This window comes from Euleptes europaea, chromosome 3, assembly GCF_029931775.1.
Source record: "Euleptes europaea isolate rEulEur1 chromosome 3, rEulEur1.hap1, whole genome shotgun sequence".
Taxonomy (NCBI): domain Eukaryota; kingdom Metazoa; phylum Chordata; class Lepidosauria; order Squamata; family Sphaerodactylidae; genus Euleptes; species Euleptes europaea.
In genome coordinates this window covers 84727755-84742671 of record NC_079314.1, presented here as the reverse complement: position 1 = coordinate 84742671, position 14917 = coordinate 84727755, and the positions used below count along the sequence as shown (strand labels likewise).

The following is a 14917-nucleotide window of genomic DNA, read 5'->3' as shown; positions in this document are numbered from 1 at the left end:
AAATGAATTCTGGGAAAGAAAGACCCAAAGGTGGCATCCAGTAGCATCTTAAAGACCATCAGATTTTTCCAGGGCATACACTTTCGTGAGTCAAAGCTTACTTTGTCAGATACAAATGAGAATGAAGATTCATCAGTCCTTATATCCATGTCAGAAGGTGGGAGGGTGTAACAAAGAAGGGCCAGTTGGAGTCAGAATGCAGAGGTACAATGCAAAATATTACCAGATTAATTAGAGCAAAGACATATGCATAGGAGTGGGAAAATGCAGAAAATTGGCATCGATAATAAGATAGGAGACTCATAGTGCAGTACTGCAGTCAAGGTCTGCTCACGACCTGAGTTTGATCCCAATGGAAGTCAGTTTCAGGTAGCCGGCTCAAGGTTGACTCAGCCTTTCGTCCTTTCGAGGTTGGTAAAATGAGTATCAAGCTTGCTGGGAGTAAAGTGTAGATGACTGGGGAAGGCAATGGCAAACCAACCCATAAACAAAGTCTGCCTAGTAAACGTTGTGATGTGACTTCACCCCATGGATCAGTAATGACCTGGTGCTTGCACAGGGGACTACCTTTACCTTTAATAAGATAAGAACCCTATGTCCCTATTCAGACCTGGGGGATCCATTGTCCTGAACTTGTTAATGAATTCTAGTTCAGCAGTCTCAAATTGTAATCTCACTTTGAAGCTTCTTTGTAGGAGAACTGCCATCCTTAGGCCAGCAATAGAATGTCCTGGAACATGTTCTTCCCTGGGAGTTACCTGGGGAGGTTCAGTGATGATCAGAGTACAATTGCCTGTGTACGAATAGATTTCTGTACACAGAAAAACTACGTGGGTTGAGTGTTAAGTGCTGTCAAGTTGCTTCCGACTTATGGGGATCTTATGAATTAATGACCTCCAAAAATTGTATTGTTAACAGCCTTGCGTCAGTTCTTGCAAATTGAGGGACGTGGTTTCCTTTGAGTCAATCCATCTCATGTTGAGTTCCTCTTTTCCTGCTGCCTTCAACATTTCCAAGCATTATTGGCTTTTCCAGTAGCCTCAGTTTAGTCATTTTAGCTTCTAGGGACATTTCAGGCTTGATTTGATCTAAAACCCACTTGTCTTTGGCGATCCATGGTATCCATAAAACTCTCCTCCGTCACCACATTTCAAATTAATCATAGAATACACTTTATTCCTCTCAGCTTTCTTCATTGTTCAACTTTTACATCATATATAGTAATGGGGAATACTATGGCATGAATTATTTTGATCTTAGTCACCAGTGACACATCCTTTCACTTAAGAATCTTTTCTAGCTCCTTCAGGGCTGCCCTTCCTAGTCTCAATCTCCTTCTGATTTCTAGGTGGCGTTCTCTCTTATGGTTGATGATGGAGTCAAGGAACAGAAAATCTTCAACAATTTCAATTTCTTCATTGTCAACCTTAAAATTGTGTAATTCCTGAGTAGTCATCACTTTTGTCTTCTTGAAGTTCAGCTGTAATCCTGCCTTGGCTTTTTCTGATTTAACCTTCATCAGGAGTCTTCACTATTTTCTGCCAGTAATGTGGTCTCATTTACATATCAACTGATAATCTTCCTTCCACCAGTTTTCACTCTACCTTCATCTAAATCTAATCCATTTTTTCTTACATGTTCTGCATATAGATTGAACAGACAGGGAGATAAAATACATCCTTGTCTGACATCTTTGCCAACTGGAAACCATTCTGTTTCTCCATATTGTGTCCTTACACTAGCCTCTGGTTCAGAGTACAGGTTGCACATCAAAACAGTACGAGGTTGTGACACACTCATTTCTTTTAAAGCCAACCATAGCTTGTTATGATCCACACAAACACTTTGCTGTAATCTATGAAACACAAGCTGGTTTTCTGCTGAAATTCTCTCATGTGTTCCAGTAACCAATGTAAATTTGCATTATGATCTCTAGTTCCTCTTCCATTTCTGAATCCAGCTTTAGCATCTGGCATTTTTTGTTCCATATATGGTAACAGTCTTTGTTGTAAGATTTTGAGCATCACTTTACTCTTGTGAGAAATTGTTGAGAGACAATAGTCTATATATAACTGGGGTGAGGGGATGGAAGAAGGAGACTAGATACAGAATCCCAATATCAGTCATGGTAAATACATGCAAAATGCGGCATTGCGCATTATATGCAGAATGCTGTGCATTCAGTATGCCCAATGCCTATTGTCTTCCTCATATACAGTAGACCACTGATGTTTACACTTTGGCTAAAATACATGGAGTTATAAATCACAGGTAAGTAGACAACAAGGAGTTTTTTTCCAGAGTATTTATACTAATTATAAGCTTTTATTATTAAATCACTTCTACAGCCCTTTCCAGAAATATACAAAATTCCTCTTGGTATAGCAGCCTTCACTTTTATATGTATTTTTAAAAAAATGTATGTCTGTTAACTAGTTTTAATACTGTTCTTTGTTACTGTTCCAGAATTTAGCTTATGAAATAATTCTAACATTGGGACAGGCATTTGAGGTAGCCTACCAACTAGCACTTCAAGCTCGAAAAGGAGGCCATTCGTCAACCCTTCCTGAAAGCTTTGATAATAAACCTACTAAACCAATTCCTAAACCACGTGTTAGCATTCGAAAATCTGTGGTGAGTAAGAAATATGTGGCATACAGAGAAATCTATTCCTGGCATCTTAGTATGAATCAGGATTTGTTTGTTTTTGTGACCAGAAAACTGTGTTTCATCCACTCTCCCTTCCAAAGGCAGTGTGAGATTGATGGAACTGCAATTTCAGTTGGGTATATTGGGTAGTATCATGCTCCCCCACCCCTAGTATGGTTTTTAATACCGGGGATCAAATCCTCTATCTCCTGAAAATAATTTATTATAGTATTACCTGGGATGCATTCACATATTATGGATTCCTATCACACAAGCCATTAGCATTTGATGAATTTCACATATGAAACAACCACTGTCAAGCATCATGTGGATCACTGCCTTGGATGCCTCATGATTGCTCAAGGGCATTTTAAGGATCTTCTACTTCCATATAAAACTGCCCACCAGCTAAAATAAGCATTCGAGATCTTACTCTGTGAAGTGAGGTGGGTAGAAACCACAGAGAAGGTCTTTGCTGCAGTTGTCCTCAAATATGGAACGCTCTTTCTACACCAAGTTATCAGGTGCCTGATTTGCTAACTTGTAGGTGCCATGTGAAAACTGTTACTTGCCCAGGCATTTTGCAGAGTTTCCCTCCCACTTCCCTTCAACTTTTATATGCTGTTTATTTCTGTTGCTTTTGCCTGCTCTTTTATATTGGTTTTTTCTGTTTTCTTATTGTGATGTTATGGCATGATGTGTATTATGTGAGTAGGCACAAGTACTTCTGTGGTAAAAGTAGCCAATAAATATGTTAGATATTGTAATTTGTTGAGCTAGGGAACAGCCAGACTGTAGAAAGATGCCATTAATCTATCTCTAGCTGTATGAGGAATTGTAAGAGAGACTGGTAACTGAACAGTTGAGTCTAACCCAACCTCACATTTGCCACATTACAGGTACTCATAAATGTATACTAAACCCTTTTAGACATCAAGACTGATCATCCATTCAACCTCCATTGCCCAGTGCCTTGTATGGCACCCATTCCAGGCCAAACTGCTGCTGCTTCTGCTTTAGAACAAAAGCCCAACTGCCGCTGCCTATTTGAAGACAAATTGGCTGAATGCAGTAGTGGGCATACCTTTTCATAAACAGCAGCAGTTCAAGCTGGAAAGGATGCCCTGCAAGACAATGCAATGCAGCTTTCTCAGAGCTTGGATGGATTGTGGATCTTTACTTTTAACTAAATCTAAATGTACATGAGTGTACAGATGAAACCAACACATCTACTTAGGCCTGTTTGTGTGCATGGGTTTGCCCTATGTATCACATCCTGACCCAACCCCAGCTGCTGGAAGTGTGAGATAATATAGATCAGTTGAATTTAGCCCTTCCCTGTCAAACAGTTGAGAGGTATGATTGCTGTTTGACAAGGCTATGTACACATGAAGTTGGTTCAGGCAGAAGAAATGTCTTTCACAGTCTGATCTTTAACAGAAGTCTGTATAAACTTGAATAAGCCCCCATGTGTTACAGAGAAAACAGCTTCAGACTGAATGTAGATACATCTCTGGTTCCACCAGTCCACTTCTGTGAAGGCAATCAAAATAATGAAGCAATCCCCCTTTGGATTATTCTGATAAAACAGAATATGTACCGTAGCCCCAGGAAAGCAATACATGGCACATGCTGCTTGGATATTGATGTGCCACTGTGACCCAGTTTGAGCACTGTTTTAATGTTCAGCAATTAGATTAGATAATGCAGCCTTGTATTCTTTTGTATTTTCTTTCAAAGCAGATAGATCCCACTGAACAAAAGACTCTTGCCAACCTACCTTGGATTGTAGAACCAGGACAAGAAGCTAAAAGAGGAATTAATACCAAGTATGAAACCACAATTTTCTGATAGCAAACTGTCTCCTCTGTTTCTTGTTGTGCCTTGCACTCAAAGCAGTCATAGCACAGCCTTTCCTTGATGGCAATTCTTCAATCCAGTAGAGGGGAAGACTGCACTATATGAGTGGCCTTGAAACTAGCAAAAACAAAACAAAAGGCTGCTGGTCATTTCTGGTGATTGTTCTTCCTGCAGCAGTGACAAAAGAATGACACAGGACGGAGACTTTTCAATTATAGCCCACAAGAGGAGTGGGAGATTGTTTTTCACGCACGCACTTCTCTTATGACTTTGCCACAGTGCTTTCTTTGATTTCGTATTTTAACGTTCTACTTTTACAAAGGTCTCTAACATTAATGCTGCTCAGTTGTGGTTGGGTTTTTTTTTATTTCAGACATGGCAGTTTTTATTTGAAATGGACCCAGATTGTTTAAATACAATATTTGAGAGATGGTTGTGAAATCATGGGACTCCTTCATAAATTAATTCTAGACTATTTTAAAAAATTAACAATGATAAGAAATTAGTTTCACTGTTTTCTATATTTGCTGGTTTTATGTAATCTTTCATGCCATTTAATCATCTAGAGAAATAAGGTTCTATATAGCAGTGTAACAAAGAATCAGAGTTTTATGAATGGCTTGAAAAAGAGGAATTAATAATGCATGGAAAATGCACCTTGTATTAAATATTTTTGTGGGAGAGAGGAAACTATAAGATGCTAGTATGAATATTTATGATAAAGGAAGTCATGAATTATGAAGAGAGTTTGGATTTATTTTAAAGGTAAATAAACCATTGTTACTGTACTATTTGCCACAGCAGTAACAGTGGGGAGGGGGACTCAATAAGCTGGATGTTTCACATGATAGGAGCAAAACAAATCTGCCCAGCCATTGCACTACAGGTACGTGCAAATGTACACAGTTTTTCAAATTATAGCCATGACTTTATCAGTTTTTAAGTCTGAGAGGTGGTTTTAATTATACCAGGCGTTTTATCAAACTTTCTGCTTCAGAAAGCTGGTTTTAATGTAAAAGTTCGACACACAAGTTTCCCCCCCCCCTAAATACACACACATTCCAAAGTAATAAATTGTTTCCACAAAACACTGTTGAGCATTGGCTTGACATTAGACTCAAAAAGATTCGCTTACAATTTTCTTTGAAATATTTTATTTTTTAATGTCTTTGTGGAGTATTTGTGTAATAACATTATGTATATTTCATTGCAACTGAATGAACAAACAGTGAAAATATCAATCATAGGCCGAAAATGACATTTTAATGTATATTCTATCCAGTCCAATTGTGAATCATTTTGAACATTATAGAGATATTGATGAATTGTGTGGTTGACTTAATGTTTTTTATTATTCTTTCATATTTAACTGAAACGTTTCAGTTACACTCAACAACTGAATTTTTAAAACAATTGATAATGGAACTTGATTTAAAATTGAAAATTGTATACAGTTAAGTTGAACCGAATCATAGCTCTAAAAGACAAAAACCTTTAATACAGTATTCAGTTTACTTGAACTGATCAGCTCCTTGTACATAGTTTACCAATTCATTGTGGATATGTATGTAGTAGGCTGACAGTAAACACTGAAAAACACAGTACCAAAAGGAATATTGTATAGAAAAAAGTAAATAGTAGCCTCACTGCAACAAATACTTCTATGTAAATATGCTTGGGCTTCCAGTTATAAATTTTGTAATTTTGTCATTATTTATATCCTATAAAAGCACACAAAATAAATTGAAGTTGTACAGTCATGGCTTGTGCAGAATTTAGCAAGGATGCTGCTGCTGAGCACTAGGCTGTTCTAAAGTGATGGCTAATGCAAATGAGTGTGGAAAACATGGACACCTCATCCTGTGAGCCACTGTTCTGAGTCAATGGCTTTTAAGATCTCATGTAACAGGACTATAGTTTGTGTAGGGTGTGTACTGACTTACTGCTTCATGCTGGTGCTAGCACATAATGAGAGTACAACAGTTATCTTCAGTCTAGCAAAACTCAGACAACTCTAATCCAAAATTGTTATTTCCATAGTTAGGAGGGGTGTCATGTGGTCTTAGTTACAAAAGAAGTAAATTATTTTGATAAGAGGAGAGATGAGAGGGCTGATAAATGCAACAGAAGGCTAATCAAGTGAAAGCTACAGTTATAAAATGCTTGAACCAAGTTTCTGGCAGAGGGAACCAAAGAGGGAGGAAGGTACTTTATAGTGTTGTAAAGGAAGAAGCAACACGAACAAACAGAAGAATCAGAAATAAAGTCAGACATCATGGGCAGTCAATATGGCAAGGCAACAGACACAAACTGTATGAGAAGAGGAAAGTTTAGAAGTCATGTGTTGAATTTGAGAAGGACATGAAGAATTACAGAAATCTAAGGCATTAAGACAGTCAAGCAAGATAGAGTGGACTATTGTATCAAAAGCAGCTGGCAAGTCAAGGAAGATGAAAACAATAGTTTTCAGTTGAGAGATTGTCAATGACAACAAAGGAACACTTTGATGAAGAATCACTAACATTAAATCTTCCTTAATATATTGTATAATCCCAAATATGTATTTCCTGAATTTCTGAGGACTCAGAGCTCCCCCTACAATGTACTACAGCAAGAAGCAAAAATATAGCAGTCAGCTAGCTTCTAAACATGTGGAAAACTCATCCAACAAGGCATCCCAAAGGAACTAACTTCCAACGTCCTGATCCCTTTTGAGGCAACCTCTGATACTCCAGCTGGTAAATAAAACTGAACCCACAAATCATTAGGGAGGGGAAGGAAGCAGTGATTCCAGTGGAACAGTTGAGGCACCAGAATGTCAACTCAAAAAATAACTTTTGTAGATATATAAAATTATGTCTTGAGTCCTAAAATGGTGCACTCACAATTGTTCAAGAAATTTATTACAACTTGAATTTGGGATTTGCTCACTGGAATCAGCACTCTAGGGACCTTTGCGTATATTTACAAAGGACCAAGCCAATCTTTCCCTCCATTAATAAATCACTAATAAATAAACCAGTCATTAAGGAATTACAGCATGTTATACAAGTATCGTATTGAATCATCTTTACTTGCTACTAAAGGATGAATAATTCATCCAAAAAACAAATACAAAATGGGATTAAAATCTAATGGTCAGAGCAGACTGAAAATCATTTTGAATTCTTGTGTATCCAATCTGGTGGTATGTTCCCTACTCACTATCTGAAGAAATAATATTTCTGGGAAAACAACGCTATTTAAATCATGTTTTCAATTGGCTTTGCCTGGTGACAGCATGACTCATTCAGGTACCATTTGGATACCGAGAAAATATATATGCTACAAAGAATGCAATAACTGTTGAATTCAGCACAAATGGAAATGTAACAGATGTGTCTAATTCAGAACTAGGGCTTTTAATACTCTAAGACAGGAGATATAGGAACTCAAAATTATTTAATTATTCTATGTATTACTAAACTAGTAACGCTAATTTTAATATATCACATCCACACCCACCTGTATCTCACATATGTATTACATATACACCCATCTGTATATCAGACTGGTAGATCAGCATAGTGATTCCATGAAGCAGCTGTAGATGGGATTAAGACATACTAAGATATGTCAAAACAAAACTGCTGCTGGGGAGGATGTGAAATTAAGATTTTTTGGCATTGATCAAAGTTCCCTAGTAAGTTAATTTAAATCTGGTAATAAACCAGGAAACATCAAACCGAACTAATAAAACTAACAGCGCAATCTTAAGGGAGGAAATGGGTTTAGGGAGCTTAGTGACCCTAATGCGAGCTTATCTCGAGGATATGCTGGCCTAAGGGCCTCAGCATCGCTGTGCAGCTCGTTGGGCACCGGCAGGACTGTGCAGCAGTTGCACTCCAGCGCAACTCAGGTACAGGGCTCTGTGTTGGTGTTCTGAGTGGATCACGGGGCGTGGCCAGAGCTAGTCAACTCCCTACTGCTTTTCAGCCCGAGAATGCCCCCTGACAGAAGCACAAAATTGCACAAAGAAAATGGTGGCACAGCCCACAGGCATCCATACAGCAATTTAAAAAGTCCCCCCCCCACTGCTGCACCATGCCCATGAGGTCCCAAGCAGCTCTGGATGCTAAGGGTGTGAACAATCATCTCCCTCTTCTCTGGCGGCCAAGCCCTCTACCCAGCACCCAATCATGCCCCCCAGCCCTACAAATTCCCGGCCAGGATGCCCCACAACTCATAAGATGGGGTGTGTTGCACAGGACACTGTCTGATACTCCCTGCAGTGTAGGTTTAGAGCGAACACTGAGGCACCTCAGCGGCTGGAAAGCACAAAAAAGGCACTTAGCACTACTAGGTGAACACTTCACACAAACACCCAACAAGGAGAGCAAAGTCCACACTCTGTGGCTGACCTCTCTCAGTTCTGAACCCAAACAGGTACCCCATCTTCTCAACCAGGACCCAAAGGAGCAGCTGTGCACTGACAGGTAAGCAGGGGACTGTTTCCCCAAACTCCTCCCCCCTTTCCCTTCCTCTGTGGCCAGGAGCTGCCCTGGCAATGCTGTCTCCCGCTCCAGAGCCTGGCATTCAGCAAGGCGGCAGGAGCCCCAGAGCCTCCCCACCATAGACCTCACGCACAAGGGGGTTGGTCTGTGGGGACTGGGCCAGAACAGTGGACGGGAAAGGGCTTAAGCTTTTTGGCTCTGCACTGGACTGGCAGCTCAGGCAGCTGCCAGGGCCCCCCTCAGACAGAGGGCTATGGTGGGGCAGAGCCCCACCGTGCTGAGTAGAGTGGATAACCACACAATCCCTGAACTCATTCCCTTGCAGGAGCAGACTCCCATGGAGCAGATGTCAAGATGGACTCATCATTTGCTGTTGGTTAGGACATGAGGGTGTTTCAGATGGTGCAAGCCTTTGCCGGGGGGCAGCGGTTGCAGCAGAGGTCTGCCCCAAGGTCCTCTTTGGTGACCCCTGAGGGACCTGTCAGCAACTACCAAGGAGCTCTTGGCCTCTTATTGCGGATGCACATGTCTACGTTTTGTCATTCTGTAGGTGGAGATCTAACAGGGAGAGCTTCGGCTCCAATACCCTGTGCGACACTGTGCCCTGGCCGCAGAACAAGCCTGCCTTTGGAAGGCATCAACTGTATACAGTCTGCTGCCCTGCTTGGTCCTACGCCCTATCTGGAAGGTGCCTCAGGAGAGTTACACCATTTCCCAGGAGGTGGATTTTGGTTCTCTCTGCTCCTTTACCCCTAAAGCCCTCCAATAAAGTGTCTTCATTGGCCACAACTGTGTCTTTGTGTGTCTCTGGGTGTCATTTGAGGGTGGGATGGGAGCTGATTTCCACCGCAGATGCTGCAATTTGCCCGAGCAGATGGTACTCATCCTGGTAGTAACCATCATAAATCTGCTTGAACAGACCAAGAGGGCCTATGGTCTTGGCCCCTGAACTGTATACACCCAGCCGATACCACACACAATGAATGGAGGGCCTATGGGGTCACCATAAGTCACCTGTAACTGGACGGCACTTTCCACCACCACAAAGAGCTAGGGATAAAACACAGCATGTTTGTATAAACCAAGTATCCTATTTATGGATTTTGAACAAAGCTGCCAACTGAAAATGGAGGACTACAATGTGAGAAGCAGTTAAAAGGAGTCTAAAAATGTTCTATTATCTCAAAGAGCAATGTGTTTTGTTTTTTAAAAAAAATGTTTTGCATTTTGATATTATGAGCTCTTGGAAACTTTATGCAAACTAATCATGTCTTTCCTCCTCCAAAACATAGGTTACAGGGGCTTTATTTTATAGACTTTCATAGAAAAAATGCAGCAAAAAATATTCAGTTAAGCTCTTGGCACAGCTTTTGTATTTCATTACTTGGCAATCAATACATTCCCACGACAAATTACAATTCCCATATCATACTGTGAAGAAGTTAGAGAAAAGTTAACGACTTTTCTTTTTTGATATCCACAATCCAATTAGTTATACCAGTGGGTCCTTCTCTGCAGCAGTTTTAGATTCTGTGATATTGAGCAGAATTTATGCTGCTGTGCTGTGCCAGAAGTTGGAAGCCATAATTGTTTCAAGTGACCAGCTATGGATTACTCCTGTAGCATTTTAAGAGCTGAAACCTCCAAATCAATAATCTCAGAGGGGGAAAGGCTTTATTTTTGGATGTCAGGTTATGTATATCTCAAAGCATTGCATGGCCTGTTTTACATGGATTATGAAATTAAAGGATATTGCAATCAGCAGAGGTAGACCATAGGAGAGAAACCCAAAAGAGGTGCAATGTCTTTTTATCAATATTCAGTAAGGTCAAATCCCAAAGAGTTTCAAGACCTCAAGGGCAATGGAGAAGAACCCGACACGCACATTCTATCTCAATCATCTTAGGTAAGAATCCTTCATCAGGAAACAACCTATCACAACAAGTGGCAATTCCCCCCTTCCCTGTTTTCACATTACTAGAGCTGATCAGGTTCAGCAATACCCCCTTTTATGCAAATGAATGGGACTAGCTTTTCAGCCAAGGGACAATCATGACATAGTTTTAATGTAGGAGACACAGGATATAGGAAAGAAAAAAAATTAAGCTTCATGAAGTCTCAGTTGCTACATTTGCTTTTCTTCATAAGGTGCTATAAGATCAAATCTTATCTTTGTAACTAGGTAAAGGGCGTTGCTCATATCATACATATGTACAATGTTTTGGTCTCACAAGGGAATTCTGCTACATTGTCCCTCCCCCAGCTACCATACCACTCATAAAAAGGTAGAGCTTCCTGTGTGTGTGTGTGTGTGTGTGTGTGTAAAGTGCCTTCAAGTCGCAGCCGACCGATGGTGACCCCTTTTGGGGTTTTCATGGCAAGAGACTAACAGAGGTGGTTTGCCAGTGCCTTCCTCTGCATAGCAACCCTGGTATTCCTTGGTGGTCTCCCATCCAAATACTAACCAGGGCTGACCCTGCTTAGCTTGAGATCTGACGAGATCAGGCTAGCCTTATACTTTTAAATGTATTTCTTTATTTCAGAAATTTCTGTGCCACCTTTCCAGAGATCCTGCTCTAGGCAGCTCAGAAAGTCACACAATAATAATAATATACCTTTAAAATGTTTAACAATTAAACTATTAAACCCAGCATCAAAACCAGAGCCAGAGCATAAAACAGTATAAAACAAGACACATAAAACAGTTCTCAGGCTAGAACCAGAGTATAAAAATGATGTACATCCAGTGTACACAAATGTTGTAGATCAGGGATCCCCAACGTTCTTAAGCCCTTGGGCACCTTTGGAATTCTGACAACATGGTGTGGTCTGCCACAAAATGGTCGCAGTAAGAGGCTTAGCCAATTTTGATCAGGATCAGGTTAGCGGGCTGTTAATCAAGGTGTCTCAGATTAATCTGTGTGCCTTCGGCCATCAAAGGTTCCTACTGTATTAGCATACAGCAAAAAAGAAGAAGAACACAAACAGGTCCGATTGTCCCAATAATGTTATTAAGACAATCTGGAATTGCCATTGTGTCAGCCCTTGGCCCACAGAACCAGAAATCACCACAAAGTCATATAGAGTCCAAACAGATGGCTTTTACTGATCAAATAGGCATACAGCGCAAACGAATAAAATGACAGCTATGAAAGGCTCACTAGCTGGGAGATATTATAAGGCAGGAAAGGCGGGAGATTACACGCATGAATACAGTTTCCCAGGAGCTGAATTCCCAGGCCTAGGTATGTGACCTTGGGGAGCAGACAATACAGCACAGAGACAGAGGCAATAACGAAACCGAGATAGCAGCCTGACATCCTGCTCCCCTCAAGGCCCCCTCCCAGTCCGCAAGGGGGCTGGCCTGTCCGGGTAAGCAATGTGAAAGGCGTCGACGAGGTCGGGGGCGGAGACATCCCGTGCGCGCACCCATTCGTCATAGGCAGGGGGGAAATGTTTCCAACGAATTAGATATTGCAGATTGCCATGGTGAATACGGGAGTCAAGGATCTTGGAGACTTCGAAGTGTTCGTCCCCCCCCACCATGATGGGTTGCGCAGGCGGTGGGTCCGGATGCCACCGTGGAGAAGCAACATGGGGTTTGAGGAGGCTTATGTGGAAAACAGGATGCACACGCCTTAAGGATTTGGGGAGAGCCAGTTCCACTGTGACAGGGTTTATGACCCGAGTAATGGGGAAAGGGCCAATGAATTTGGCGCTGAGCTTATGGCACGGTTGGGTGGAACGGAGATTTTTGGTGGAAAGGTAAACCAAAGCGCCTACTTGCAGATCACCCCCGGGGGAGCGATGTTTGTCAGCTTGCGCTTTGTATTTACGTTTGGCCCGGTCGAGGTTGCTAACGAGCCAGGGCCAAGTGGTACGGAGGGCGTGTGCCCAGGAGGCAATGTCGGGGTTCCCCTCCCCCTCTAAATCATCTGGAGGAGCGATGGGACTGAAATCTTGTCCATACACAGCAAAAAACGGGCTAAAACCTGTGGATTGATGCATGGCATTATTGTAGGCATATTCTGCTAAAGGTAACAGTTCCACCCAGTTATCCTGGTGGTAGTTAACATAACAACGCAAATAACATTCAAGTACAGCATTGACACGTTCAGTTTGACCATCAGTTTGAGGATGGTATGCACTAGACAATCCCTGTTCCACCCCCACCAACTTGAGGAAAGCTTTCCAAAACTTAGAAACGAAACCACTTCCGCGGTCACAAATTATTTTACGCGGAAACGAATGTAAACGAAAGATATGCGTCACGAAGAGGCGGGCCAGTTTCTGAGCAGAGGGGATCCCTGCGCATGGAATCAAATGTATTTGCTTAGAAAACAAATCAGTAACAACCCACAACACAGTTTTACCCCCACTGAGAGGGAGATCAGTCATGAAGTCCATAGCAATCACTTCCCAAGGTCTGCTGGGTGTTTCAAGAGGTTGTAGCAGTCCCGGGGGTTTGCCCTGCGATCGTTTCGCAGCGGCACAAACGGGACAGCTGCGGATGAAGGAGTCAATGTCGGAACGCATTCCCCCCCACCAGAACTGTCTGCGCAATAAGTGAAGGGTCTTCAGAAACCCAAAGTGCCCAGCTGTTTTGGCTCCATGAGCTAAATGTAAAACGTCCTTCCGGAGAGTTTTGGGTACATACAATTTTGAGTCTTTGTACCAGGACCCCCCTTGTTCCAAAACACCAGGAGGTAGGGTATGAGCGGAACGTTCTAAAAGGCACTGGTCCCGAAGGACAGTTAAAAAGGATTCGGAGATGGGGATTTTGGAGGGAGCCCCCCCATCGGTCATGGAGATCTGAGAAACAGTTATAGGGCTAGTGCTTACGTGCGGCGGCGTGCAGACTGCAGGCGGCTGAGCGGTCGGAGGGGTAGGAGGGGCGGGAACTCCAGTCTGTTGCGGTGGCGGCTGGGCAGCCGGTTGGGCTGGCGGAGCTTGCGAGTTAGGGAAGGTGTGTTGATGCTGGGATCGGGTTTGCACAGCCAGCATAGGTAGGGCCCCACGTTGCATAGGGGTGAACAGAGAGTTGGTGGGTCTTTCGAGTTTTACCGGATATTGTGGTAAACGGGAGAGGGCATCCGCGAGAACGTTCTGCTTCCCAGGGACGTGCTTCAGGGTGAAACGGAACTGAGCAAAGAACTCCGCCCACCGTTGTTGTTTCGCCGATAGCTTATGGGACCCCGTGAGGGCAGCTAGATTTTTGTGATCGGTCCAAACTTCAAAGGGTACTTTAGACCCTTCTAAGAATTGCCGCCACAAAGTCAGTGCATGATGAACTGCAGAGGCCTCTTTCTCCCAGATGGGCCAGTTTAATTGAGCGTGCGCAAATTTTTTTGAAAAGTAAGCGCAAGGGTGAAGAAGACCGTCCGGTCCTTGTTGGAGGAGAGCCCCTCCCATGGCTACATCGGAAGCATCGACTTGCACAATGAACATTTGATTTGGGTCTGGGTGCCGTAGCACCGGCTCCGAAGTGAAGAGGCGTTTGAGGGCCAGAAAGGCAGCTTGGCATTGCTCAGTCCATAGGATTTTTGCGGAGGGCAAGGCAGCCGAGCTTACTTTTCCCTTAGTTTTCAGCAGGTCCGTAATGGGTAGAGCCACTTGGGCGAAGTTAGGGATGAATCCCCGATAGAAGTTTGCAAATCCCAGAAATTGCTGTACTTGCTTACGGTTGGTGGGGGGAGTCCAATCGAGGACGGCTTGGACTTTGGCGGGGTCCATGCGGAGACCTTGGTGGGAGATGATGTATCCCAAAAACGTGAGTTTGCTTTGGTGAAATTCACACTTAGCTAGTTTAGCGAACAGTTGATGGTTACGCAGGCGTTGTAGAACTTCCCTGACCAGAGTCACATGCTCGTCCACAGTTTTCGAATAAATGAGAATGTCATCTAAGTAGACTACCA

At 42.5% G+C, this 14917-nt stretch overlaps 1 protein-coding gene across 12 annotated transcripts in view; it reads left to right on the top strand.

Annotated features, from left to right (window-relative positions):
- The window catches only part of ANKS1B (ankyrin repeat and sterile alpha motif domain containing 1B), a 432983-nt gene extending 428100 nt beyond the window's left edge, over positions 1-4883 (top strand). For 9 of the 12 annotated variants that reach the window (XM_056845973.1, XM_056845968.1, XM_056845967.1 and 6 more), the window contains 2 exons: positions 2467-2634; positions 4390-4883. In XM_056845973.1, the coding sequence (XP_056701951.1) occupies positions 2467-2634; positions 4390-4500 (279 nt within the window). In that variant the 3' untranslated portion in view covers positions 4501-4883. The remainder of the gene's footprint in view (positions 1-2466; positions 2635-4389) is intronic. The other 3 variants (XM_056845975.1, XM_056845974.1, XM_056845965.1) reach the window with 1 other exon arrangement.
- The last annotated feature ends 10034 nt before the right edge of the window (positions 4884-14917 follow it).